The 27,931-nt window shown below is 45.8% G+C and overlaps 1 protein-coding gene across 1 annotated transcript; it reads left to right on the top strand.

Moving 5' to 3' along the window:
• Window positions 1–4: 4 nt before the first annotated feature.
• LOC121465532 (golgin subfamily B member 1-like) lies at window positions 5–26,487 on the top strand. Its single transcript, XM_041678741.1, is given in 13 exon segments — window positions 5–71; window positions 1,415–1,702; window positions 10,471–10,565; window positions 13,315–13,429; window positions 14,768–15,720; window positions 15,722–16,722; window positions 16,724–17,440; window positions 18,228–18,357; window positions 22,414–22,557; window positions 22,691–22,782; window positions 23,311–23,445; window positions 26,024–26,129; window positions 26,353–26,487. Coding segments are annotated over 13 exon segments (3,978 nt in total).
• Window positions 26,488–27,931: the final 1,444 nt, after the last annotated feature.

The following is a 27,931-nucleotide window of genomic DNA, read 5'->3' as shown; positions in this document are numbered from 1 at the left end:
GGCCATGCCTACTAGATCATTTTATAACTTCTGTAAGGAGAATCTTAAAACTGAAAGCTCTAAGGCTAAATGTATGTATGTATGTATGCAAAGAGATAAAAGTCACTTCTTATCCTGGCTCTGTCCCTCCCCAAAACACCTTGTATAAACCGGTGTTATGAAGTTTATTATATTGCATTTATATTAAAGATAGTCACACAAAATATTGCTTCAAGGGACATTTAGTACCCCCTGTATACTATTCTGGGACCTGGAGATACAACTGAGATAAAAAGAGACAAAAACCTCAGGATTTCTTATAATAAAGTGTGATAAGGCAATAAGATAGTTATGTTAGGTGGCAAAATAGATATAGTAAATACACAACTTTAAATAAGCAGCTGAGAGATGCCTCACTGAGCTACTATTTGAGCCTCGAGATTGTGTGATCATTAGGATGAGATTTCAAATATAGTGGGCTAGCTGAGTGCTTGGTGTATAACAAGATTCCATAAATTCATAGGAACATTCTTACGAAGAATGTCTAAAATCATTAGGAGTTGGCTAGGTTTCTGCACCCTCCACTGCCGGCCGGCCTTCTAGGGTGAAGGAACACTTGATGAGTGCTCTCTGTCTCTTGTTGTCAGAGCCTGAGCTCTTAGAACTCTGTCTGCTATCCCAGCTGAAGCGCCACTTCCCAACTCTTCACTGTCTCTTACACTCACATCCTGAGCGATACCAGCAAAGGATGCCTTGTGAAGTCAGGTTGTAGTCCGACCCTTGCTAAATTGCTGTTGTCTTTGACTAGCCCTGTCTCTAGTTCTCATTTTTTCAACACAAAGTTAAAAAGCCATATTAAACCAAATTTCAGGCTCTACTCCGGCTTGGTTCTCACACAGAACCCAATACTGGCAGCTGGTGCCCCTAGTCCAAAATCTCCTCAAAAGCCTGGCCCATAGTCTGTAGCACGAACAGCAGTAGGTAAGAAATTAGGCTAAACCGGAACTCCCAAACTACACAGCAAACACCCGGTGTTTGCAGAATACCCATCCACTCTCCATCGCCCGGCCTTCTTGGATCTTCTCCCGGGTCACACCCCAACACATAATCATCCCCCATGCCTCTCCTCCTTAGAACCCCTTGGTTCTGTCTTTGTGGAAGTGGAAAGTTTTAGGGCATCGATTGTTGTCTGTCATTGTGACGCATTAGGTTACAAACAAGGCGTGCCTGGTCACCAGGGTAATTGTCCGTTTGCAGTTCGATAGGCAGAAGCCTCAGTCCTGTCTTCAGTCCCACGGAGAGTGGTCGTGTTTCAGGGGTGCGGAGGCGGAGGCACTGAGTTTGGGATTCCCGAGCTGACGTGGCTTAGACCGAGCGGGGTCGGGGGGGGGGCGTCGGGGGGGAGGCCGGCGTTGCCGGTGGCGCCCACCTGCAGGTGAATGTGGTCCGCAGGCTTGTAGGGGAGCCCCGCATCGGGCCCCGCCGCGCATCGCTGGCCCGGGGACACCTGCGCTCAGCCGGCCGCCCCGCCCCTCGGGGCTCCGCCACTGTCACCTACCCAGCCTAGGTGGCTGCCTTACACAGCCAGGGAGCATAGACACCCGGGCGGCCGGCAGGGTCGTTTCTCCCCGGGGGATCCCCGGAGGCGGGCGAGCCGGCCAGTCCAGCGTGTACGGCCCTGTATCCGAGCGGCCGGTGGCAGCCAGCCTGGGCACGCAGTCGAGTACGTGGGGAGGGAGCCTGTCCCAGCCCTGAGCTCGGACCCTGAACAAACTTTGTGCCCCACGGGGGGGGGGGGGGGGACTCAGACTAGGCAAAGGGCGACGCTGTTGCCGCAGTCGGAGGCCCACGCGTGATCCTGCTGGTGCTAATGGGCTGGGAAGATGAGGAGGGAGAGTTGATCCAGGAATCAGAGGTGTTCGCAGGAAAGAAATCTGGAAGGTAGTTCTGGAGGAAAAAACCTGGAGTTGGCTGTGTGGGGGTGTGTTTGTCGCTGCGTCGCAGGAATGCAAACAGGAGGGTGAGCCCTTGGGGACCAGAGGAAGTATTTTCCAGGTTTATTCAAAGCGCTGCAGTTGCTCTGTGGAGAGAGGACCGTTTTGAGGGTGGGATAGATATTTAGAATCATGGATAATAGTAAGACGTTCACTTTCGGAGATAGTTGGAATTTCTCCAAGCACACAAAGGACGACCTTCCAGATTTGAGCACGGTGACAGCGGAAGAGTTTCTAACAGTGTAGAGTCCTTCCCAGAACAGAGTTAATAAGGTTTGGATAGTTGGAATGGCTGTAAAGGGTCACGTTCCGGAAATGTTCTGTTAGAAAAAGTGAGACGGTTTGGAATAGGTAGGGGGAAAAATGCAAAATATCTCAAAAGTTTCGGGGGCTGAAAGTATACCCAAATGGTAGAACTCTTGCCTCCAAGAGGCCCCGGCTTGAAGCAATGTGTATTCATAACACTGCTTTTACTTCCTTGATCCTGGAAAGACCTTTTGATGCTTCCTTCTTAGCTCCAGTTACATTTGACTACGCTGTTCCTGAAAGATTTTAATTGCATATGCTATAGGTAAAACACTTTGAGCCTATTTCTCCTAAGTATATTTATATTATGTTTATTGAGTATATCTTATGTTTATTTTAGATAGTGTGAATACCTCTGTAAATATGCCACATATGTTTATAAAAATATAAAATGAAAATTAAAAAATATGGCTCAACTCAACAGAATTTGAAGATCACATAGAAGAGGCTTCCTTGGTTTCTCAAGATGATTGTCCGCATTTCTGAGGATTCCCATGTTGTAATATGAGCGGTGGGGCTGCGTCCCCAGCACCCCGGCTGCCTGGCTAGCTTATGCCCTGAAATAACAACACACAAACTGTATTCATTTAAACACTGCTTGGCCCATTTCTATCTAGCCTCTTCTAGGCTAATTCTCACATATTAATTTAGCCCATTTCTAATCATCTGTGTAGCACCGCTAGGTGCGCTTACCGGGAAGATTCTAGCCTATGTCCATCCTGGGTCGGAGCTTCATCGCGTGCGTCTGCCTGGGAGCTGGGAGCATGGCATCTCTCTGAGGCGTCTGCTCCCTAGAGGAGAGCTGTGGAGTCTGAGCTCACTTCCTCTTCCTCCCAGCGTTCTGTTCTGTTTACTCCTCCCACCTATGTTTTAACCTATCAGGGCCAAGCAGTTTCTTTATTGCTTAACCAATGAAATCAACAGATTGATATATGACACTCCCACATCATTCCCACGCTTTTGGGGTGTGGACTTTTTATTCTACTGTAATATGGCCAGCCCTTCCTAAAAATAATGATCTTTAGAAGGTTTCCTTTTTAACTTTCTCACTGACTTTTAAAGTTCACCTCTCTTTCCCTGCCACCCCCCACCCATTTGGATTAAAGAGATGTTGATACTACCCTTGTTTATAAAATATCATTAACTTTTCTTGGTTACCTATGAGGAATAAGTTATCTGTGAGACTTCTGATTATTACATACCATCTGTTATTAACAACCCTGTGGAAGGCAGACTGGGCTGCCTAGGACCCTCTCCCCCTTTAAGGGCTGGGTACAAACCCAGAGTCCAATGCTTGCTAGGCAACCCCTCTGTTGCTAAGGTACACCTCCCCTCCCCTCATAATAGTCCTTCACAGTTTAATTGTTTTAGGATCAGCTATATGTGCTTTTGATCAAAGGAAATTCAGTACCAAAGGGTGTAATAAAGTAAAGCCCAGTTCTACCTTCTTACCCCTGTCACCTTTCCCCACTCCAGAAATCAGCAAGGCAAATAGTTTGCTCCTAAGAGACATTTTGACTGCTAAAGCACATATGTAATATATACTTCGTCTCAAGTGAGCCATAATACATCTTTTTGCCACTTAATATTATACAGCATCTCTGATCTTAATGTGTGAAATATGAAGGGCTCAAAACTAAAGCTTGGTGAGTATTCCTATGCTGACTGTATGAAATTCATCACGGTGAAACTTCACCTCATGCACAAATGATTAAAACTACTGTATAAAACTGCCTTCAGTCTCTGTGTGTTAAATATATACGGACTATAAATGACTTTGTGTTTAAACTTGGGTCCTGCTCCCAACATGGCTCTTTATATGTGTACAAATATTCCGGAGTCCAAAATATTTCAAAATCTGGACGAAGAATCTTGATACAGCAATTCAATCTATATAAAAACCATTTTCAGTAAACACGAGCTTTGAACGCACCACCCTACTCTGTCAGGCAACTACACAGCATTCCCTAGGAGAAATACAGAAAGTGCAGTTAGCAGTCCTCCCTGGAGGACACGTAGATTGTTCCCAGTCACGAGCAACCAAACACTCTTTGTGTCTGTGTGCTCTCATGTCTGTGTGAGCCTACATGTGGAAAAATAATAAACTATTTAAGGGCTCATGCCGATGAGCCGTCAGTGTGGCTTATGGACTTACTACTCAGTGAAGTAGGGTCGCTACATCGCTATTAACATGGTGCTTTCCCCTGCATCCCTGTCTTCATCCTGGATGAAGAATGGAAGGTGAGAACGTTACTCAGAAAACGGGAAGCTTTTGTGTGTCCCCACCAACCAAGAAGCTTGGAGAAGTTGTGTTACCAGACAAGTTACTGAAATTCCCTGTGTCTTGTTTACTCATCTTAAAATTAGGGCTATTGGTAGTCCATCTTTTTAGCTTAAAAGTTTAAACTTTTTCTTGGATAAAATCAGTTAAACAATGAGGATAAATAAGTCTATGTAAAGGCTGGAACATTGCTTGATTGGCAGTGCTTGTGTCTGAACGCTGTAGTTACCATTTATTTCTAAGTTAATAGAAATCAGTTTGTGTATTATGGAGTTATCTTTCTAATAACATTTTTCTAATAGAAATTTTCTAGTAGAAATCACCTACTGTCAAGTTGGGAGCGTAGGCCCCAGTCCCTCGCATCTATCCCAGCCCCCAGGCCTGATCTGGACTCCAAATCCCAGCTGGCCAGGGGGTGGGGTCAGGACCACTCCCCAGGGTAATTTAAGTGATCCCCCAAAAGAAGAACACGTGGTCTCCCTTTCTTCCTTCTGGGGGTGGCATTCCCGAGGCTTCCCGGTTTCCCCCTCAGGGTCACCCGAGAGTGCAGATCTCCCATTAAACCTGGATATTTCTTAATTTGGCTTGTTTTGATTTGGCTTGATTGGGAATTTTTGTGACAGCAGGGAGATAATATTAAGAAATATTCCTAACACCTACTATCGAATATAATTTTTCTTGCTATAGCAGTAACACAGTCCTATTAATTCTTTAATCCAGTTGTGGGTCACTTTGAAAATTAAGAAATCAAAGCCACTGAGATGCAATCAAATATGCGGATATAACCTTGAAGAGAGGCCCAGTGATGTTCTGTGGGCATGTGATTCAAATTCCAAAGCAAGTGTTGAAAGACTGTGCACACACAGGATACACTTCTGTATGATTATTAGTGATGCAGGAGTGTGCACACACAGGATACACTTCTGTATGATTATTAGTGATGCAGGAGTGTGCACACACAGGATACACTTCTGTATGATTACTAGTGATGCAGGAGTGTGCACACACAGGATACACTTCTGTATGGTTATTAGTGATGCAGGAGTGTGCACACACAGGATACACTTCTGTATGATTATTAGTGATGCAGGAGTGTGCACACACAGGATACACTTCTGTATGATTATTAGTGATGCAGGAGTGTGCACACACAGGATACACTTCTGTATGATTACTAGTGATGCAGGAGTGTGCACACACAGGATACACTTCTGTATGGTTATTAGTGATGCAGGAGTGTGCACACACAGGATACACTTCTGTATGATTATTAGTGATGCAGGAGTGTGCATACACAGGATACACTTCTGTATGGTTATTAGTGATGCAGGAGTGTGCACACACAGGATACACTTCTGTATGATTATTAGTGATGCAGGAGTGTGCACACACAGGATACACTTCTGTATGATTATTAGTGATGCAGGAGTGTGCACACACAGGATACACTTCTGTATGATTACTAGTGATGCAGGAGTGTGCACACACAGGATACACTTCTGTATGGTTATTAGTGATGCAGGAGTGTGCACACACAGGATACACTTCTGTATGATTATTAGTGATGCAGGAGTGTGCATACACAGGATACACTTCTGTATGATTATTAGTGATGCAGGAGTGTGCACACACAGGATACACTTCTGTATGATTATTAGTGATGCAGGAGTATGCACACACAGGATACACTTCTGTATGGTTATTAGTGATGCAGGTGTGCACACACAGGATACATTTCTGCTGTATGGTTATTAGTGATGCAGGAGTGTGCACACACAGGATACCCTTCTGCTGTATGATTTTTTGGCTCATATTCTTGTGCATGCTGTACTATGTTTCCTGTGGTTAGGGACTTGTTATCTATTTTCTTATTTTTATATTTCCTAGTGAAACACTACATACCAAATACTTTGTGCTTTTTGGTTTGTTTTTCGATTTTATTTATTGATTGATTGATTGATTTTTGCTTTTTCAAGACAGGGTTTGTCTGTGTAACCCTAGCTGTTTTGGAACTAGCTCTTGTAGACCAGGATGGCCTTGTACTCATAGAGATTTGTCCATCTCTGACTCCCAAGTAGTGGGATTAAAGGCGTGTGCCACCACTGCCTGGCTCATATTTTTAAAATAATAATGGTCAATAGACAGTGAAGGCTTTGAGAAGATAAGTTTTGTTATTTTTGCTTCTACTTTAAAGTTTTATTTGTATGACTTTTTTCCCACATGTGTATCTTAGCACTTTGTGTGTGTCTGGTGTCCTTAGGGTCTAAAAGAGGGTGCCAGATGCTCTGGAACTGGAGTTACAGATGGTTGTGGGTGCCCGGAATCAAACCCAGGTCCTCTGGAAGAGCAACCAGTGATCTTAACCACCGAGCCATCTCTCCAGCCCCAGGCTTTTTATTTGAATTCATAGCGCTGCTTCCTGTGTCAGGTCTTGTGGCCCGGAGTGTGTGGTGAGCTGGGCGAGCTTGTTTTTATTTGCTGTTTTATAGAAGCGTGGCCTTCACATGGAGCTCTGTTTTAGTTTTCTGTTGGTGATTCTGGTGCTTTATAAAATGATAGCAGTCCACTTTCCTCGTGTGAATTTATTACCATAGTGTTTTCCATCTGCTGATCCTTACGGGTGTGTTTGCCGGTTGTGTTTTGCGATGAGCCCCATAGAGAGGGATCACCATCTTGCTCCATTTAGCTCTCATGCCCTTGGATTCCTAGCCTTTGAGCTGCAGCTCTCGGCTGCGTGAAAGATGCCCTCCCAGATGCCTGCTTTAGTTGCAGTTACAGATCCCGTTCCAGAGCCAGGGACCTGCATCAGTTGTCTTCAGCTGGCCCTTCTTAGTCTTCATCTTAAGGCAGAGGAACTAACGCTGACCAGGTAAAGCCACCTGGGAGCACAATGTGATGAAGCTGCTGCGTCCTGAGCCGGAAAGCTGTTCCTCGCTCCAGATCGGCATCCCCTTCCCATCAGCCTCTGGGATTTTTTTTTCAATCAGTCCATCTTATCTTTTAATGATAATGTGCAAACTATTTAAGCGCCCTGATATGCTGTATTTTCACATTTCTCTGAAGAAATTCTGGCTTTAAAACAGTTGAGCAGTTCTATGCCTGAGATTTCAGTACTTTTCGCATTAATTCAAAAGCAGGACCACCACAGTCCAAGCTACTTAGAGAAAGAAGAGTGGGTGGAGCCAAGCAGGACAGCAGTACAGATGGAGCTGGGGATTGGTTGGAGAACCAGAACTGAAAGTGATGGAGAGCAGCCAGCTAGGTCAGTGTTTCTAGGCCGGGGTGTGTGACAAAGCCTGGCTTTAAGTCTAGAAACTCCTTTATGAATATGCTAATCACCCCGAGTGGATTACCACCCACTGCATGCCTGAATCTCACCATCATATACCTTATGGACTGTACAGATATGTATCAATAAAAATAAGAACCAAAGTCTCCTTATGGAAACATAATTATTTAACAGTTTGTTAATTTTTCTCTAGAAAACCACTTCTCATTGATAAAACACAGATATAGAAAAGCACACTATAAAATATATAATTACTGTAACAAATACAACTTGGTTGACTATTCAAGAAGCCCTTCTTTGTGCTTTCCTTTTAGTTTTATTATCCGTTTGGGAATCTTGCCCTTTTCACTTGCTACGTATTCCATCTTTTCCTTACAACTGTGTGTTGAGAAGCATGGGTCCTGAGGCTGTGGAGTTGGACACTCCGCAGGAGTGCACATGGGTTATGTGGTTCAGTGTGTTCCTCTGTCCTCTGCGTTTCCTGCAGATGTAGCAGGATGGGTGGCCTGAGTTTCCATCCTTTGACAAGACTCTAGAAGGTGGTTATCTTCTTTCTTCGGAAAGTTCATAATGTCTGGTCTTTGCTTTATTATCAGCTGTTGACTGATCAGTATTTAGACACCTTGATCAGGGCCTGAAAATGTTAGAACAGTTTTTTTTTCTGAATAATTTTGTGGGAAGGTAGTGCACACTCATGCGTGTGTGCATGTTTGTGTGTGTGTGCGCGCGCGTATGTGCGCACACGTGCGTGCTCGCGTGCATGTGTGTGTGTGTGTGTGTGTGTGTATGTAGGCCAGAGGTCAACCCTGGGTGCCCTTAGGAGTCCTCCACCCTTGTCCTTTTGAGACAGGGTCTCCCTGGGACCTGTGCAGGTCAGATAAGTGAGGATGGCTGTCCAGGGAGTCTCGGGACCTTGCCTCCACATTTTCGGTGCCAGGATTCCAAGTGTGCTGCCAGACCTGGCAGTCTGTTTGCCGTTCCCTCATCTACTGTGCTTGACACACTGATTAGTGAACAAACGCCAATTGGCTCTGCACTTTGCTTGGTTTGTTGCACACCCATGGCTATATCTGTGTCCTCTTGAACGGACACTGCTGAAACTAGATTTGGTGGTGAACATTGATTTTGACTGTTGCTACGTTAACTCGGGGGTTGATAGGAAACTTGATTATACAGGGACTTTTCTATTGTTGGGGGGCGCTGTTTGTTCTGCTCAGGTTGCCCACAGGTCTTTGCTGTTCCTCTACTTGCTTTGCTCTTATCTGGGGATCTAAGAAGCACACAAATGTTCCTGCTTCCCTGCCTATTGCCATCTTCTGAGTCCATCAGTCAGCTGTTTGCTTATTCCCAAGAGTGGCATGTAAAATGTAAAGATAGAATGATCATCTGATAAGTTATATTCTAGTATGAATTTCTTTAGAAGATTTATACAGATCTCTATGAAAGATTACTGATGGTGTTCATTTCCTTTATTAAAATTAATCTTCGATGGCTGGAGTGTGGATTAGCGGTAGAGTGTCTACAAGCATGCACAGGCCCTGAATCCTCAGCATAGGGACTTTGGGGGTGTAGCTTTTCTGAGCGCAGCCTTTTCTTTATGGGTTTAATTTTCTGTTCACTGATTTCTGCTCTGGGCTTTGTCTCCTGCTCTCTGCTTATGTTGCCTTTTGTTTTCTAATTCTGCTCAGAACAAGCAGATACTGATTTCAGTCATTTACTACTGTAAATGTCTATACTCCACATTGGAGAGTGACTCTCCACTGACACCACATGGTTTGTCAGGAAAACTACAGGAAAGAACGGGGTTCAGGGAACACATGAGAAGGGAAATTTTGTTGAGTCTTGGGGTTTTATCAAAAATCAGAAAAGGATCAATGTGGGAGAAGGAAAACTTAAGATTTTTGTTTATCAATGAAAAAAATAGGGCATTGAAGGCAGCCCTTAAGACATCCTTGACAATGACGTCCTTGCATTTAAAGATTGTGTTCTTGCATTTTATTTTTCAAACTGATCCTAGTGATGGTGAATACAATATGGCACCTGAGCAGAACAGGGTGCGGCTACACCACGCACACAGCTGGCTGCACCCAGAAGCCAGTGACAGTCCCTTCTCTCACAGAGACGATGCGGCTACTAACATCTAGCTGCACCCCTCTGCTTTACTTACTTGCCAGCAGCCTGTATCTGTTTGTAGTGAGCAACGGCGGGCTGCTTCCCGGCGCCTGGCCGCCCTCAAGGCTAGCTTTACACCCGAAATAACAACATGCAAATTATATTCTTTTAAACACTGCTTGGCCCATTAGCTCTAGCCTCTTACTGGCTAACTCTCACTTCTTGATTAACCCATTTCTAATAATCTGTATAGCACCACAAGAAGGTGTTTTACCGGCAAGGATCTTAACCTGTGTCCATCTTGGAGAGGAGAGCTATAGCGACTGCCTGATTCGACTTTCTTTTTCCCAGAATTCTGTTCTGTCTACTCCACTCACCTAAGGGCTGGCCTATCAAAGGCCAAGCAGTTTCTTTATTAATTAACCAATGAAAGCAAGAGATAGACAGATGACCCACCTACATCATCTGTTTTTACTGATTGTTGCATTTTCTTTCTATTTCTTTTGCAGAGATGCTGAGCCGATTTTCGGAAATAGGAAATGCTCTTTTGGGTGAACTGTCCAGCTATAATGCCGAACAGAACGTGAAAGCTCTCTTAGAAGCTGTGAGTAGCTTTGTCCAGATTCAGAGTATCAAGACCTCCATTGTGTGTTCTTCTGAGGAAAACACCTTAAGCTAGAGGGATGTGAGCAGCTTCCCTCATGCAAAGTAGAAGTGATGTTTAAGAAAACCACTGTCATTCTGTAAATGATCCTGTACTAAGGACTATTAGTCCGAGAGCTGTGGGGACAGAAACCAAGTGTAGATGAGCCGGGAAAGATGGGTCTCCGTTGTCTGTTTAGCCAGTTTAGTACCAAACTGTCTTAAGAAGTTATTGTTAACATCTTCCTTCTCCCCTTCCTCCTCCCCTTCCTCCTCCTTAGGGACATAGCTCTTGTTCCAGGGGAAAAGTGTAAAGAGTAAATGGGACTGAAACACTATTTTTGTTTGAAAACTTCTGTTTATTTCTGTAAATATGTCTGCCTTTCTTGTAGTTTGCATTGTATTTTCCAACCCTAAGGATTCAAAAAGATGTCCATTAACTTTTTCAAAGACAAGTGGCAAGCCAAATAGTTGAGGGCTTTTGTTTTGTTTTAATTTTCAAATAACTTATTTTAATTTTTATTTTGTTTGAGACAGGGTCTTGTGTATCCCAGGCTGGTCTCCAACTTACTCTGTAACTAGCCAAAGATGACCTTGGACTCCTGATCTCTCACCTCTGCCTTCTGAGTGTTGGGTCCTAACCACACTTGGGTACCTCTGTAGAGAACATGAACCGTCAGGTATTGGGGGCGTGTGCAGTTTACCCTAATGCTGCTGTGCCCCTGTGGCTCACAGTGGTTGTAAGTCAGCCTCCACTCCCCCTGCCCCCTGTATTATATTATCAGAAGTGTTCCTTCTGAGGGGAGTTTTTCAAGTTCTGAGCCACAGCCCTTGAGGGCACTTGTTACCTCCCAGTGCCCTGCTTAGCCTTGCCTTTCAGGGACATTGCTTTTCCTTGTCTGCCCTGGGAATGTGTCTCAGGAGAAGAGTACCTATGCAGTGTGGATAAGGTCCTAGGTTTAGTCCCTCGTACAGCAGGGGCACGAAAGGGAGGGGAATAGAATAGGGTTGTTTAACATCTCAAAGTTGGTTTTAAAAGCAAATAATTTGTTTGTTTGAATTCTTTTCCTCCTCTATGGTTCATACTGACGAATATCTTGCATATCATCATAGAACCTTCATCTGGTGATGGATGGAGACAGAGACAGAGACCCACACTGGAGCACTGGACTGAGCTCCCAAGGTCCCGATGAGGAGCAGAAGGAGGGAGAACATGAGCAAAGAAGTCGGGACCACGAGGGGAGCACCCACCCACTGAGACAGTGGAGCTGATCTATTGGGAGCTCACCAAGGCCAGCTGGACTGTGACTGAAAAAGCATGGGATAAAACTGGACTCTCTGAGCATGGCCAACAATGAGGGCTGATGAGAACCCAAGGACAATGGCACGGGGTTTTGAACCTACGTAATGTGCTGGCTTTGTGGGAGCCTAGCCAGTTTGGATGTTCACCTTCCTAGAAATGCACGGAGGGGGGAGGACCTAGGACTTACCACAGGGCAGGGAAATCTGACTGCTCTTTGGGCTGGAGAGGGAGGGGGAGAGGAGTGGGGGGAGGGGGAGAAGGGTGGGAGGAGGGGGAGGGAAATGGGAGGCTGGGAGGAGGAGGAAATTTGTTTTTTTTTCTCTTTTCTCAATAAAAAAAAAGTTAAAAAAAAGGTAAAAAGTGATTTGGAAGGCACATTCTTTTATTAAATCAGTATTTTTTAAGGTGCATTGAAAATTGACTTCACTGTATTTGAGCTTACCCTGTACTAACTCACATTGCGTGTACTTAGAATGTAGAACCCTATAAGGAAAGGCACTTTGGTGACACTTTGTTTGATCTGTGTTTGTACATGTGTGTTCATGTATGTGCAAGTGCATGTTTATGCACACAGGTATGCATGCACACATGCACATGTGTGTGGTGGTCAGAGGACTATGGATGTCATTCCTTCCTCTCGAGCCATTGACCTTGATACTTTCCCCCTCGGAGGTGGGGCCTCTCATTGGCCTAGGTCACCACTGAGGCTAGGCTGGCTGGCTGGCAGAGAAGCCTCCGGAATCCTGTTTCTACCACCTCAGTCTGGGATTCACATGGCCTGGCTTTTTTTATGTGGATTCTGGATATTGAACACAAGTCCCCACGAGTACTTTGCCAATTGTGCCAATCTTCCCAGCCGCTCATTTCTTTGTTCTTGAGTGCAAACCTGTTCCAAGTTCTAAGCGGTCTTTCAGAATGTACTGCTAAGTGGGATTTCAGAGTGTACTACTTTGAAAACTAGACTATGAATTGCATATATTGATTTATTGATTGATTGATTCAATAGGTATTTTTCAAGTGCCTGCCCTGTGATTGAAAACAGAAGAGAAATGGTTTTGCCTCTAAAGATTGCTCTCTTTTGTTGGTAAGATATGCATGTTAGCTCTGCTACTTAGGGACAGGACAGGAACTATGTAATTTTGAACGTGAGTGTGTGTCATTTTATCTTAAATATATTAGGCTCCATGATTCAAGGCCTTGCTTGCATTTGGGTTTGGTTGTTGTCACGCTCTGGAGAAGGCATTTTGGATATTCTCTACTGCTGGATGGGCCATGGCATGTGGTGTTTTTCTCAGCCCTTTTCTTCCACACTCGAAAGCGTAGCCTTACAGGTGCACATGGCATTTTGGAAGGTAGGCAAATAATTGTGCTTATTTATCTGTAATTATGTCCAAATGTTTCTTTCCAGAAATTGAGGGTAACGCAAAAGAAACTTGAGGATCCGGAAGAAAGCCTTGTTGGGCCGTGCTCAGACTGTCGACTTGCTGCAGCAGGAGCTGACTTAGGCCGAACAGAGAAACCAGGTACTGTCTGCGGTCCTACTCCCTGCCGGGGAGGGCTGGTTTCTACTTCAGGTTGTTGGGCAGCAGGCATGAAAACCTTGAAGCGGCCAGAGGGTTGGTGTCATCTGTTCATTCTTTTCGGCAAACGCTCAGTGCTTACCTGGTGTTGATACAGCTGTAAAACAGGCGTGGTCCCTCCCTGGGCTTTCATTTTCTGTCTTTATCGTACTTTTCCTTCATGGCTGTAGGCTAGAGTCTTTCTGTAGTTTCCTCTTTTCCTCTGGCGAATTTCTTTCTGGTCACTCCCCCTCTTGTTTGTCTTGAGTGGTTCTTGTGCTTCGTGCACAGTCTCTGCTTGGTTTTCCTTGGTCAGCTTTCTTCTGGGTTGAAGTAATCGGGTAAGGCCATAATTCTTCCTTTGTCTTGCTGTACTGTATGGACCCACGCTGCCCATCTGGGCTACTCTTATCTGCCTTTGGCGTCCCTGTGCCCTTGTCCTCCTGTCATATCCAGTCTACTTGACTGGAATCCCGAAAGGCATGAAAGCAGCTTCCCCACAGGAGTAGCGAGGGGGTGATGCTAACACACATCTCAGGAGCGGTCCGACTCCAGTGCCTTAGATCCGTATCTTGGGTGAACCATTACTCCTGTTTCACACTCGTGTTCCCAGTGTGGGATCAGCTTTGTTTTTTTTTTTTTTTTTACGAAGATTTATTCAGGTTTAGGGTACACAAGTCAGTCTAAACAAACTTACAAGTCTATTAGAGAAACCATAATACTTCCAGTAAATACATTAACAGCAAACAAGTTTGTTTGCCAAATAGCTGGATAGCCAGTATATTCCTTTCTCCTTCTCCATCTGTCTCTGTGGAAAACTAGATTATAATCACCCCAAGGCTCTTAGTGAATATAAGTGTCAGAACAAAGGGAGTCTGGATCTTAGTGGACCAGGCTGGCACACAACTGCAGTGAGTGTGTTTATCCACCTTTGTTGTGAGATGATGCCCTCCTACACTGACAGAGCTGTTAAGACTAGGTCCCTGGACAGTACTGTGAGCCATAAGAAAGTGTTTACTGAGACCTTTTCCAGCTCTTCACATAGGCAGGAGCTGTGTTATACTCTAGGTTGTATAGTAATACCGTATTGTATGTATTTGCTTCAGTAACTATCCTTTAGTCTGTCTCTGTCAACCAGATCATCTTAATATTTTATGTATTCCCAAATATTTCAGAATGTGCATTATGGACCAGATTTGTTAGTAGTTGTTAGTAGTTGAGGTACACTAGGTGAGCAATGCTTTTTATCTTGAGATAAAATTTATAAAGCATTAAATGTATAAATCATAAGTATAACATGAGAATGTTATACGGTTTCTGTTGCCCAGATGAAGGCCCAGCTGAGAGAAATGGAGGTTGTGAAAGAAGAGCTGGAAATGGAAATTAGTTCTACAACAAGTGAGCTGACCCAAAAATCAGTAGTATTTCTGTTACAAGAGCAGATATGTAAACAGGGTTTAGAAATCCAGAAGTTAAAGGCAGCCTCCCATGAAGCCGAGGCCCACGCGGAAAGCCTGCAGCAGGAATTGGAAAGCACCCAGCTCAAACTTGCTGGCCTGGAACACTTGAAAGCCTTACAGCCTGAACTAGATGAACTGCAAAAAGACATGCAGCAGAAGGAAGAAGAGGTCAGCTACCTGTCTGGACAGCTTAGTGAGAGAGAACAGACCCTCCCCAAAGTCCAGGCAGAGATGACGGAGCAGGAGCATTTGATCAGGGCCCTGCACACACAGCTGCAAATGCAGGCTAAGGAGCATGAGGACAGGCTAAAGCAGTTCCAGCTGGAACTTTGTGAGCTGAAACAGAAGACAGAAGAGGGCGAGGAAGAAGCTAAAGCAAAGCAGCAGATACAGAGGAAACTGCAGGCGGCTCTCATCTCCCGAAAGAATCTGCAAGAGGAATTGTCTTCGGCTAGACATGCTATGGCACACCTGACCAAGTCTCTCACAGATGTGGAAAGCCAGGTTTCTGATAAAAATAAAGAGAGGGATGAATTCAAGGGAAATTTAGCCCTTCTTCAGGGAGAAAGAGACAAACTCATTGTAGGAATGGACAAGTCTTTACTCGAAAACCAGAGCCCCGGTGGCTCTTGTGAAAGCCTGAAATTAGCTCTGGAGGGGCTTATGGAAGAAAAGGAAAAACTTATGAAGGAGCTTGAATCTCTGAGATGCTCTAACATTGCAGAGAGTGCCGAATGGCAAGAGAAGCACAGGGAGCTGCATAAGGAGTATGAAGTTCTTCTGCAGTCCTACGAGAAACGCAAGCAACAAAGTAGAGAGGATCCAGCACGTGGTGGCAGGTGTGAGGCAAGAGAAGCAAGAACTGCATGGGAAATTATGAAGCACAGAGACAGACAAAAGGGAGATGGAAAAGCAGCTGCAGGATGCCGAACAGGAAATGGAAGAGAGGAAAGAAAAGATGAGAAAGTTTGCTACATCAAAACAACAGAAGATCCTCGAGCTGGAGGAAGAAAATGACCTGCTCAGAGTAGAGGCTCAGTCTCTAGGAGGAGCCAAGGAAAGCATGGATGCTCTTCTTTCTGTGAATTCCAGCCTGAAGGAGGAACTAGAAAGGGTACAATTAGAGTATAAAACCCTTTCTAAGGAGTTTGAGGCTTTAATGGCAGAGAAAAGCCTTCTGAGAGAAGATCTGAAGCTTCAAGGGGAAGAGAGTGCACTGAAACAAGCTAGCCTAGAGACCACTGAGAAATTCCATCAACAAAAGGATGTCATCACTGAAGAAGAAACACAAGCTCTGGCGGGCAAATCGCAAGAGCAAGATACTCAGAGTGTGAGTGTTAAACTTGAAGATTTGGACAGTCTTCTTTCAGCAAACAGCACTAAGCCTGGCACTAGTGAGACTTTGGGCTCCCACGATGACATCAGTGACCACCTCCAGCAGCTTGAACAACTCAAGGGAAGAATTGCTGAGTTAGAGATGGAGAAACAGAGTGACAGGGGGCTTAGCCAGACACTAGAAAATGAGAAAAATGCCCTCCTGAGTCAAATCTCGGCAAAGGATGGCGAACTAAAACTATGTGAGGAAGAAGTCCCCAAAGTAAACACATTAAACCAGCAAATTCAAGAAGAACTTTCCCGAGTTACCAAGCGGAAAGAGATGGCAGAAGAAGAAAAAGATGACTTAGAGGAAAGGTTAATGAACCAGCTGGCAGAATTTAATGGAAGCATTGGGAATTATTACAAGGATGTTACAGATGCCCAAATAAAAAACAAGCGACTAGAATCTGAGTGTAGAACCTGAAAAGTGCATGAGTGACTTAGAAGAAGAAAAGCAGCAGTTGATTAAGGAGAAAGCCAAGATGGAGTCAGAAATATGGAAGGAGTGTTTAGAGAAGATACAAGGTGCCCAGAAAGGACCTGGCAATCAAAGCCATGCAAAGGAGCTCCAGGAGCTGCTGAAAGAAAAACAGCTCGAGGTGAAGCAGCTGCAGAGGGACTGCATTAGGTACCAGGAGAGGATCAGCACTCTGGAGAAGACGGTTAAGGCCTTAGAGTTTGTTCAGACTGAATCCCAAAAGGATCTGGACGTGACCAAAGGAAATCTGGTGCAAGCAGTTGAACATCGTGAAAAGGCCCAAGGGGAACTATCTAGCTTCAAGGTACTGCTCGATGACCCGCAAAGCGAAGCCGCGAGAGTGCTAGCAGACAACCTCCGTCTGAAAAAGGAACTTCAGTCAAACAAAGAAGCCATCAAGAGCCAGATGAAACAGAAAGATGAAGATCTGGTACAAAGACTGGAGCAAGCGGAAGAAAAACACCTGGACGAGAAAAAGAACATGCAAAAGAAACTGGATGCTTTGCATGGAGAAAAGGTCCGCATGGAAGACACGCTTGCAGAGATCCACGTCACCCTGTCCCAGAAAGACAAAGCAATGAAACAGCTGCAGGAGAGCCTGGGCAGCACTGTGGCTCAGCTCGCAGCCTTTACTAAGAGCATGTCATCCCTCCACATTCCGTACATACTGTTGTACACACTGACTCCCTGGTCTCGCCATCCACATCCGTACATACTGTTGTACACACTGACTCCCTGGTCTCGCCATCCACATCCGTACATACTGTTGTACACACTGACTCCTGCAGTTCTGGACATCACTCTGCATTCATTCTGCTGAGTTTTCCTGTCAGTTTTGAATTGTGTTTCACATGTGGAAACCTAGCTCTTTGCTCAGGATCCAAATCCAATGGCGGCTTTTCTATGAAGGTCCTCCAGTCCTGCCAATAGGAGCTCCTCCTCCAGTCCAGTCACAGCCCGCTCTCACCACTTCACTGGGTGCTTCCACTTGTAGAATAAATTTTACTCTGATATGTATTAGTTTTGCTACATGGCTAACATTGCATAAGAATGTTTGGAATATGGATTTTTCTTCTTTGCACCATGAGTATATTTGAGCCATTTTTTTTTTCATGGTGTAGAATAGAAAAGAATACCTGGGAACTTCATGAGAAGCAGGTGAAGAAGTAGTACATTATGGCCATCGCAGATAAAGATCAGCAGCTCAGTCATCTGCAGAGTCTCCTGTGGTCTTCCTCACAAAGCAGATTCTCTCTGCACAGTACCAGAGACAGGTGAGGAGATCATGTAGTTTGCTCAGGGTGCCACTACCCAAAACAGCATCCTCCTCCTATAAGTAACTGCCCATCTGCGACTTCTTCTACAGTGGGCGTGATTTCTTCTAGGGGGAGGAGTTAAGTATGAACAGTCTGAGGAGACAATGCCACGGATGTTTGTTTCCTGGCAGGCATCCCCAGAAACATCAGTCTCCATCACAAAACCTTATTTATGAGACAGAACTTCTCAGGGCTCAGCTTAATAACAGCTTAAAAGAAATTCACCAGAAGGAATTAAGAATTGAGCAGCTGAACAGCAAGGTAAGTATTTTGTGCTAGACTGAAAATCAGTTTCTTTTTTTCTCCTCCTGGAGGTAAGATTCAGCACAGGCTCCAGCTCCAGCAGAACTTATGAACAGAAGTTATAAGAGTGAGTGTTTATTCCAAAGCATAGGACACAGGCCACATTCCCCTCGCCTTTGGATGGTCTTTGAGAGTGACTTGGGGAAACCCATGCAGAAACTTCACCCCATCTTATCATGTGTTAGTAATGTGTCAGCATCTCCTCATGCATCTCCATCAGTCACTGTTTCCTGCTGCTCTGACTGGTCCAAGTGTTCTCAATGGCTCCTCCCAGTCCTACCCTCTTCAGAGAAACCTAGATAGGTAGGGTCTGTCAAAATTAGACGTCATTCATGAGGCTAGTGGTTAGTGAGTCCAGGGGTCTGTGAGAAGAGTTGTGAATGCCCGCAAATGTCTGCACAGTGTGGGGTGGGTGTGTGCATCTTCTCACAGGAAGTCATGGAACACGGGCATTGAGGCTGCTCACGGGTGAAAGTGCTTGCTTTACAATCCTGATGACTTCCATTTCATCTTACAGTGGAAAGATAGAATCGGCTCCTGAGCGCTCTTCTCTGTTCTCTACATGTGTGCTGTAGAATGAACATGCCTACACTCGTGCATGTGTATTTCACACATGCACACACACGCACACAGACACAAATACTAATAACATTGTGATTCAAAATCACAAAAATCGGGAGATGGTTTTCCCAGATGAGGAGAAAAGCCCACTTGCTCAAGATTGCAGTCATTCTAAAGTCAGTGGTCATGTGTGTGACTAGTGTGTTTACCACACATAGAAGGGACTCATTAGATGATAAATTCAACCATCAGTAGAGTATCAGAGACTCCATTGGCTTTGGAGCCAAATGAATTGATGAACTAAGTGGCTTAGTTTTGTTTGGTGGGGAGGGGTCTCCATCACCGACCTATTACAGAGGTTCTGACCTTTGTAGCTCTGTGGCTGTGAAGACCCAGTGACTCCTTCTGGTCACACCTCAGCTCTTGTCCCTCTCTAAATGCTAGTCTGTGGCTCTGTCGAGGCTTCTCCTCCTATGACAGCATTTTAAACAGAAACAGCTGTTTATAGGTGATGAAATAAATTATTTTGGTAGATGATAACAGCTGAAAATTTTAAATGTTTTATCGAAGTAAAATGTAATTGGTTATCTCTTACTCTTTTTATGCTAGCTCTTTTGGGGGTCCACCATCCAGCTCCCAAATAAATACACACACAGAGGCTTATTATTACTTATAAAAGCCCAACCTTATCTTGTTTCTATCCAGCTTTTCTTTAACTTGAATTATTCTGACTACCTTTGCCTCTGGGCTTTTCCCTTGTCTCACTTCTGTATACCGTACTTTCACTCTTATTCCGTGTCTTGCTGTGTAGCTGGGGGGGGGAGAGGGCTGGCCTCTGCCCTCCTCCTCTCCTTATTCTCTCTTGCTCCTCCCTCCAGATTTCTCCTTCTATGTATTCTCTCGGCCTGCCAGCCCCACCTGTCCTTTCTTCTGCCTTGCTACTGGCCATTCATCTCTTGATTAGACCATCAGGTGTTTTAGACAGGCCAAGAATCACAGCTTCACGGAGTTAAACAAATGCAACATAAACAAAAGTCACACACGTTAAAGTAATATTCTACAACAGTTAACACACAAAAGTAACAGATCATTGGCATAGCAGGCTACGTGTTCACAAAGAGATGTGTAACAAGCAGTCAAGATAGAGAACCAGGATGTCTCACACCCCGGCAAGTCCATCATTCCTCTTCTAATCACAGGCTTAGAACTAAGTGGAGCCGTTTGCAGTATGAACATATTGCTATAGGCCATTGTCTGGATAAGAAATAGTTCTCTTTCGAGTCTGGCTATGAGGAAGGCACCTCCCCAGCCCACTGATCCACTAGTTAACAAGTAACTGTCATTGCCTGCTGAGAGTCTGGCCATATGGTAGGCACTGAGGACACACATAAACCTTAAGTCATGTGAGCTTAGTCTCACTCCCTATAGGTCCCAGCTTCTCACTCGAGTGAGATGAAGTTGAGGGGCCGTCACACGTGTTTCTTTCTAACCCTGTCTGCCCTTGCTCCTTTGCTGAATGCTAAGGTGTTGTACACAGTTCTACCTGCTTAGCTCAATGTCTCTGTGCAGTGTAGGAATGTGTTAGAAACCTTAAAACGTGACTAATGGTATAATGTTAGTCTAGCCTTAGTGGACTGAATTCAGTTAGCCTGTGAGTAAAATAGAGGCAGAAACTGAGGAGCCTCTGTGGTGGCAGCCCCACAGCAGCCGTTCCTATGAGCAGTGGTTGCTCCAGTGAGACTCCATGTACACTGACTGGGAGGGCTGTGCCCCTGGATCCTATGCCTGCTCCTAACCCCAGAAACCTAGACAGAATGCAGACAGCCAAGACGGGTTACGAGTGGCTGATTAGTGATCGACTATTTGTCTTTGTAGTTCATAAGACTTCGCTTCCAACAAGTTTATGGGTCTGCCCTCTGTTTCTAGATTTTCTAGAGACAAAATGAGAAGACAGTTTTAAACACTGGGGAGATTATTTTGCTTGTCTTTGGTGTGCCCTGGGCTGTTCATTCCAGCCAGGAACGCTTTTCCTGTGGTGGGAAAGCATGGTGTTAGTCCTCACCCTGGAATTCCTACTGTACTAGGCCTGCCGCTCTCAAATAAGCTTAACTCCCCCCAAATTCACAGCCTTTTCTTCAGTAACAGCCGTTCTCCCCACACCCATGCCTTCCCAGTGCCCTTACTGTAGTTTAGATTGGGAAGCATCATAAAGCAGGTGGGAGTCAAGACTGAGACCCACACTGTGAGTCTTGCTCTGGGAGCTGCTGCTGCCATGGCCTTGAGTAGTGTAAGCTTATTTCTTTTTTCCATCTGTAAAAAAGGAGGGAGGTCCTTTCTCTGCTTCTTCCAATGAAGATGGAATTTGTCCAAATGTTTTGTAAACTGAAACTTGATCTTCAGAGTAACAACCACACAGAGTCATCTGGAGCCACATTCAGTTACAGAGCACGTTGTGATCATGTGTGCTATCTGTGTGCATCCAATGCGTTTTCCCAGATGCCTCTAGAAAACCGTTTTCTCTGAAGCACTGATGAACTTTCTTACACAAACACTTAGAAAAGAATCCTCAAGAGAACACAAGACTCCCAGCCAGATCCATCCATTTCCTGTGACCCAAACCTTCCCGTGTCTTTGTGGTGGGTACTCAGGAGGTCATCTCCATGGCTACTAATAGATCTGGGTGTTAATCATGACTGAAGTTTAAAATGACAGTCCACAAGTGAGGAATCCCAATTCTGGTTCCAGAGGAGTCCAGTCCCAGTCAGCTGGTAGAAGCCACAGCAGCTAAATGTTTTCACTCATCATAAAAAGGTTTTCTAGTTTAGAAACCAGCGGTTAGATTGCTTTGCCAGATAGTGGGTACCCGACACTGAACTTGTGCAGGAACAGATCTGATCGTGGCCTGTTCCTGGGGACCTAGAGGAAAGGTTGGCATACTGTTTCCACTTGGTGAGCATCTGGGCTCCCACTTCTGCTTCTCAAGTCCACATAGACATATATGACTTCTGTCTGCTCTCTTGGAAACATGTCCACCGGTAATACTATTACACACATTTTTAAGTATGAGCTTGCTCTTTGTCTATACTGAGTTCTAGGGCTTGTTATTTATTAGTAATTTAAGCATGGACCCAACCTTCTGCCCTCTGCTGACATTCCTAGAATAGCCTGTTCTACTGGAATTTTTGTTAGGGGGTTCTGTTTAATCGTTGTTCAGTTCATAGTCCTTGGAACCAGTAAAAATAAACCAGTTTCCTGCTCTTCCTCCAGAATTAGTTTCCTTTCGTGGCTGAAACACTTAGGTATTTTTCCCTTTGAAGAAGCAGACCACGGTAGGACTCTAAGGTAGATTCTGCACTGCAAATCAGGTAGGTCCTGCGAGTTCAGGCCAGTTGCCTAAGCACTGCTTCCAGTGATGTGGCCCTGAGCTGGCACTTATCCTCTCCCCTGCTGAAGTTCTCACAGCTGCTGGAGGAGAAGAACACCCTCTCCATCCAGCTCAGCGACGCCAGCCAGAGTCCCCACAAGAGCCAGCACCACTCCAGTGACCTCTCCAAGCACTGCGCTATCCTGGAGAAGCAGGTGCAGGAGCTGTAGGAGGTTAAGGCAGCAGCAGGAAGTACTCAGAGTGATAGCTAGGGATTGTCACTTCCCTACACAGTGGAAGGCTCTCAGTTTGCACACACACACTGAAGAGCTTCCGTCACAACTGCTTCACTGATGTTTTTTCTAGGGGCCACCAAATGTAGATATTTCAGGCACAACCCAGGAAATGCATGGAAAGAGAAAGAGGGATCCAGAGGCCACAGGGGAGCTACAGCCAAGGTAGAGGAGCAGGATTCACCCTCCATCATACACTGTGTGCAAAGAAATTGAGTGGTAGACAAGAGAGAGGGTGATGGGTGAATGTGATAAAAAGATCTTATCTACATGTATGGAAAGGTCATAATGAAACCTATTGTTGTGTATGGCCAGTTATGCTATTTTAACGAAATTGAGTTGTAATCTTGGTGAAGTAGAGTTTACCATATGCTCTTAGTGAGTCCTAGTATCTGACCAGCGTCACTGAGCCATGTAAAGATTGAGTGCAACAGTACCTAACAGATGTTGTGCAAGATGTGAGCAGTGCTTGTAACACAAGTGCACACATGCAGCACTACAAATGCTGGAATTATAGCTGCTCTGATGGGCTCGCATCTCCCCATAGGTATATTCCGCTTTAATTGTGCTGTAGCTGGACTTCTATGTTAGCTTAGTGTTCCCGTTTGGGGAAATGCTTCCAGCCTTGTGACGATGTATTCGAGATTGTGTCCTACATCCAGTGATGCCCTTTGCCTGCCTTTCACCCTCCAGATTGTCTGAAGTCCAGCAGCAGCTCTGCAGCACTAACCAAGAAGTGACTGAGTTAAAGCAGCTGCTGAAAGAAGAGCGAGAGCAAAGACTGGCCATTGAGAAAGCACTCTCCTTGGCGGAGGAGCAGATCGGAAGGTAAGGTGTGGGAGGTGCTTTCTGCTCACTTCTCACCCTCCCTGGCCTTGCTCCTGCACAAGTGTGCGACCAGGCTCCGGTGAGTTAAGATCTTAATCTCCCCTTGACTTGACACGGTCCTAGAGCAACTTGAGAGTCATCACAATGACAAGAGAAGCAGGGTACCTGTGGGGTTTCGGAAACCTGTGCTTTCCGGGGCAGTAGCTCGTAGGGGTTAGAAATATTTTTCCCATCCCTATTTACACAAGGAAACTTATATAAGGTGTCTTACTTCATCCCAGCAGTAACTATGTGAGGTGCATGTTGGGTTCTTGTGTGTGTGTGCATGTTGGTGGCAGGGGGGCAAGGTCAGAAGACAATGTTAGGTGTCTTGGTGTAACCCTTTCTAACATTGTCCCCTGAGACAGAGTCTCTCATTGAACCTGGCACTTGCCATTTTTCAGTGACCAGGGGTCGTTAGCCATCCTCCTGCCTCTGTCTTCTCCCTAGCCCTAGGGACTGCAGGTGCACACAATCAGGCAGCTCTCGCATGGCTGCCGGGGGGTGGGGATGCAGATCCTCAAGCTTGCAAAGCAGCGCTCTTCCCCACTGAGCCATTCCTTGACCCCAGCAACAGAGCCTTTAGAGGGCCAAATGAACGCATTCTCATCACCTGTCTGACTCCCAGATTTTGTTTGTTTGTTTTTGAGACCAGGTCTTTCTGAGTAGCTCTGGCTGGCCTGAAACTTGAAGTCACAGAAATCCACCTGCCTCTGCCTCCCAAGGGCTGTGATTAAAAGTGTATGTCACTGCACCTAGGTAGGCAATTGAAATTTTAAAGATTGTAACCTAAGGGAAATAGAAGAGCACTTAAGAAGGAGTGTGGCTTGATTTATTGGCAAATGCACTACCTAACCCTGAACTTCCCTTTGCCAGTCACTGGCTTCTGCCCAGCTAGGAGGGCATGGATGTGTGTGATACTGTGGACACTCTAACCCAAGTGTGATTGGAAGGACACAGCTGTGTCCTGCTCATTACTTATTCCACATCAAGGAAACTGGAGATCACTGTGTGTGAGAAGGTGGTGTGGCTGCAAGCATTCTGTTGCTGAGATCCCCTTTACGTGGAAAGAAACAGCAGGCACCTCCATTATGTGTGTAAGGGCGAGTCACTGTGTCTGCCGTCTCTTCCCTCAGAATAAATGGCACTGGGGGCGTTTCTGCCTTCTTTCAATGCCTTCCCCAGGGAGCAGGTCTTAGCTGAGATTTCCTTCTTTCCCATCCAGCTTATATACAGCTTTTGTTCTCAACACCGTCTAGGTAGCCTTGAGGGTAGGCTCTACGGGAACACAGTGCAGCTTGTGTAGTGGCCTTGCAGAGACTTTCAGACCTATTTGTTCATGGCCGTTTCTCTGCCACTTATGAGAAACCTGGTCCGTGGGGAGGCTCCAGACCACTGGAGACAGCTTAGTCAGGATGAGTCTGGAGCCTGTGTCTGGACCGCATTAACCTAAGGTGAGCCCCTCCCCCCTTTCCTTCTGACTGAGAGCAGAATGGAGGCCAGGTGTTGGTGATGCACACCTTTAATCCCAGCACTTGGGAGGCAGAGGCAGGCGGATCTCTGTGAGTTCGAGCCCAGCCTGGTCTACAGAGCTAGTTCCAGGGCAGACTCCCTAGGTGCATAGAGAAACCCTGTCTCAGAAAACAAAACAACGATAACAACAAACCCAGAATGGAGGGCAGGGTGACTAAATACGGTCCACCTCAACCAGGTTCAGATTAAGGTATTTCCTCTCTGCTGAAGAAGAGAGCGGCCCAGAGAGAAGTGCCCAGTTGATGGAGATTCCCTGTGTGGGGAAGAAACATGAAGAGGAAAGGGGCTTCGCATGCTCCCCACTCCAGTTAAAACGTCTGCCCTGTAGGCAAATGAGTGACAAGACAGGCCTTGCCCTGTTGTCCACAGAGGCCACTGAGTAATGGCAGCTTCTCCTTAAATGGAGAATTTCCAGAATGAAGTAATAAGCACATCAGCAGAAATCAGAGCAGAAGCTGCAGACACTACATGTGGCTGCAATGGCTGCAGCTCAGCCTCATGCTAAGAGTCCTACAAAATTTCTTGAGTCCTTTGCCTATCATAAATGGAAAAAAAAATGTCGAGAGTGATGGAGCATGCCTGTAATCCCAGCCCTGGGAAGCAGAGCCAGGACAATAGTAAGTTCAAAGCCAGTCCAGGCTGCATAGTAAGCCCCTTTCTCAAAAACAAAGAAAAAACCAGGGTGGGGTGGAGACGGAAGGGGAGAGAGAAATGAGTGAGTTTCTGAATGAAATGTAGTGGGGGAGGGGGAGGAGAACATGAGGCATAAAGACAAACGGGCATTGGGTTCTAGTTCGGTTGTTAGTCGTGCTTCCATGGGTCAGACACTAACCAGCTTCCCAGCCGGAAGCACCCAAGCCAGCATCCTCAATAAGCAGTTCCTTTACTACTGTGTGGGCCTGGCCTATGGAGAAATCTCTGCTGCCAGTCCCCTAGGCCACCTTCCCAGGATGGCTGGGAAGATTCTCATGCAGGGGACATGTGTTGTATCTTTCTCTTAACACAGGCTGGGGCAGAGTGAATGGAATCCGGCCCGGACTCCTACCATTGGTGCCGGTGGCTCTCACGAGACATCAGTGTGGATAGACATCCCGGGCAGCAGCTGCCGAAGGGCAAGAGGGAAGGACGCAGGGAGACCTCTGTGGTGGGACCGGGCTGAGGTACGGAGATGGGCAGTGGTATTGGTGGTCAGCCACTGAGGAAACTTTCTCCCGGGATGCCCCTCCGCTGTGAGGATGGGATCAGTTGGCTGAGATGCAGAATTACTGGTGAAGAGAAAGAGCCTCAGGTGCAGCTGACTTCCTCATGTTGTTGTTGTTGTTTTGTTTGTTTCAGACCCGGAATGGCGCTGGATGGAAACGGGTTCTGCGTTCACTCTGCCATTCCCGGTCCCGAGTGACACTGCTTGCAACTGTCTACTTCCTGATGGTTCACGTCCTCCTCATCCTGTGTTTCACAGGTCATCTATAAACTCATCACTCGACCACAGCTCTCAGAACTTGTAATTCCTTCATCTCTAATGTCAGAATTGTAGTTTTTAGAAAAGCCTTCCCACTTCCAACCCTTTCGTATCTCCTTGGAAAGTTCCCATAACAACAGAGGTGGCTATGAGGACAGGTTAGAACGCAAGGCCTGGTGCATCCTGTTTTCTGAATGTCCCTCCATTGGGGCTGGGGTAGGGGTGTCCTGAAGCCACTCAGGAGCCGGAGCATCCCAACTTCTAGCCTCAAGGACCCCTGAGCTACGGCTCATGGTTGTAAGTTATTCTGTCTTCAATGTCCTTGTCACCTGGCTCTGTGAACAGGGCTGAGGCAATGGGAAGAGAAGATGAAATTCCTGATCCAGATCTGAGAGCAGTGGTCACGAGTGACACCACTGTGCCTGTGCCCCCTTGCTAGCCGCCGGCTTTCTCATTGCCGACATCATGTCTTCCCTTCTGTGTTCATTACCTGAAGAGAGAGGACTGATGGGCTCACCGATCAGCTCTATGTTCTATGGTGATTCCATTTTAGTCACAACCTCCTAAGGACTTTCCTGAACTATTGTAAAATAATAAAGTGTTATTTTCGGAATGAAGATTTGTGTGAGGTTGTCTGTCGGCACAGTTGTTACGTACCTGTGTCTGCTCTCTGGAGAGTGGAGGAGGGATGGTTCCCGGAGTACTAAAGTTCTGAAAAGCCTCCCTTCTCACTGACCAGCCTCAGAGGGCTGTGAGCATCCTTCTAGCCTCAGCTGCTGGAGCCAAAGCAGACGAGGTGGGGGGAAGAAATCCACCCCGAGACTGAGTTAAAGGAGCAGAGTTGCCGGGGTGAAGTCCTGACGTCTTGTGTATTGTTCTGAGAGAGTACTGGAATAGGTTAGGCACTTGCCTGTAACTCCAGCACTCAGAAGGCCGAGACAGGAGATCATAAGTCCGGGGTCAGTTTTGTCCATATAGTTAAATTCAAGATAGCCTGTGCTACATAGCGAGACTCTGTCTCAGGAGAACAGAGCACAATAGCAAATCAGACTCCTAGGACACGCAGTGCGGGGGTTTCCTAGCTCATGCAGGTCGGGTGGGTATAATTACGCTTTTGTATGAAGTTGCCACTTGGGAAAAAGTGGCCGGCTATCTCATTGTACAAGTGGATTTATAACCCAATCCCTTTGGTGTCAAAGCTATTCCTGCGTGTTAGACTCCACTCAAGGGACAAACGGTGGATATCTGTAAAGGGGAAATGAGTTTTCTCGGTCTCATCTCTAAAGTTCTACAGTTTCTCCAGAGAACAGCATTGCCATATGATGTGTTATAACGTCTGTTCTGATACTTCTAATTCTGACATTGGATTAGAATTCCAGGTTAGCTAGAAGATTTCCCCTTTCTACATTTTCTCTACTTTAAAAAAGCTTTAAGAGAACAAATGAAATGTCCAGA

This window comes from Microtus oregoni, unplaced genomic scaffold, assembly GCF_018167655.1.
Source record: "Microtus oregoni isolate MIOR12 unplaced genomic scaffold, Mior012 000031F_ref0000149, whole genome shotgun sequence".
Taxonomy (NCBI): Eukaryota; Metazoa; Chordata; class Mammalia; order Rodentia; family Cricetidae; genus Microtus; species Microtus oregoni.
The sequence above is the reverse complement of the archived record's forward strand: the minus strand, read 5'-3'. Positions and strand labels throughout refer to the sequence as shown.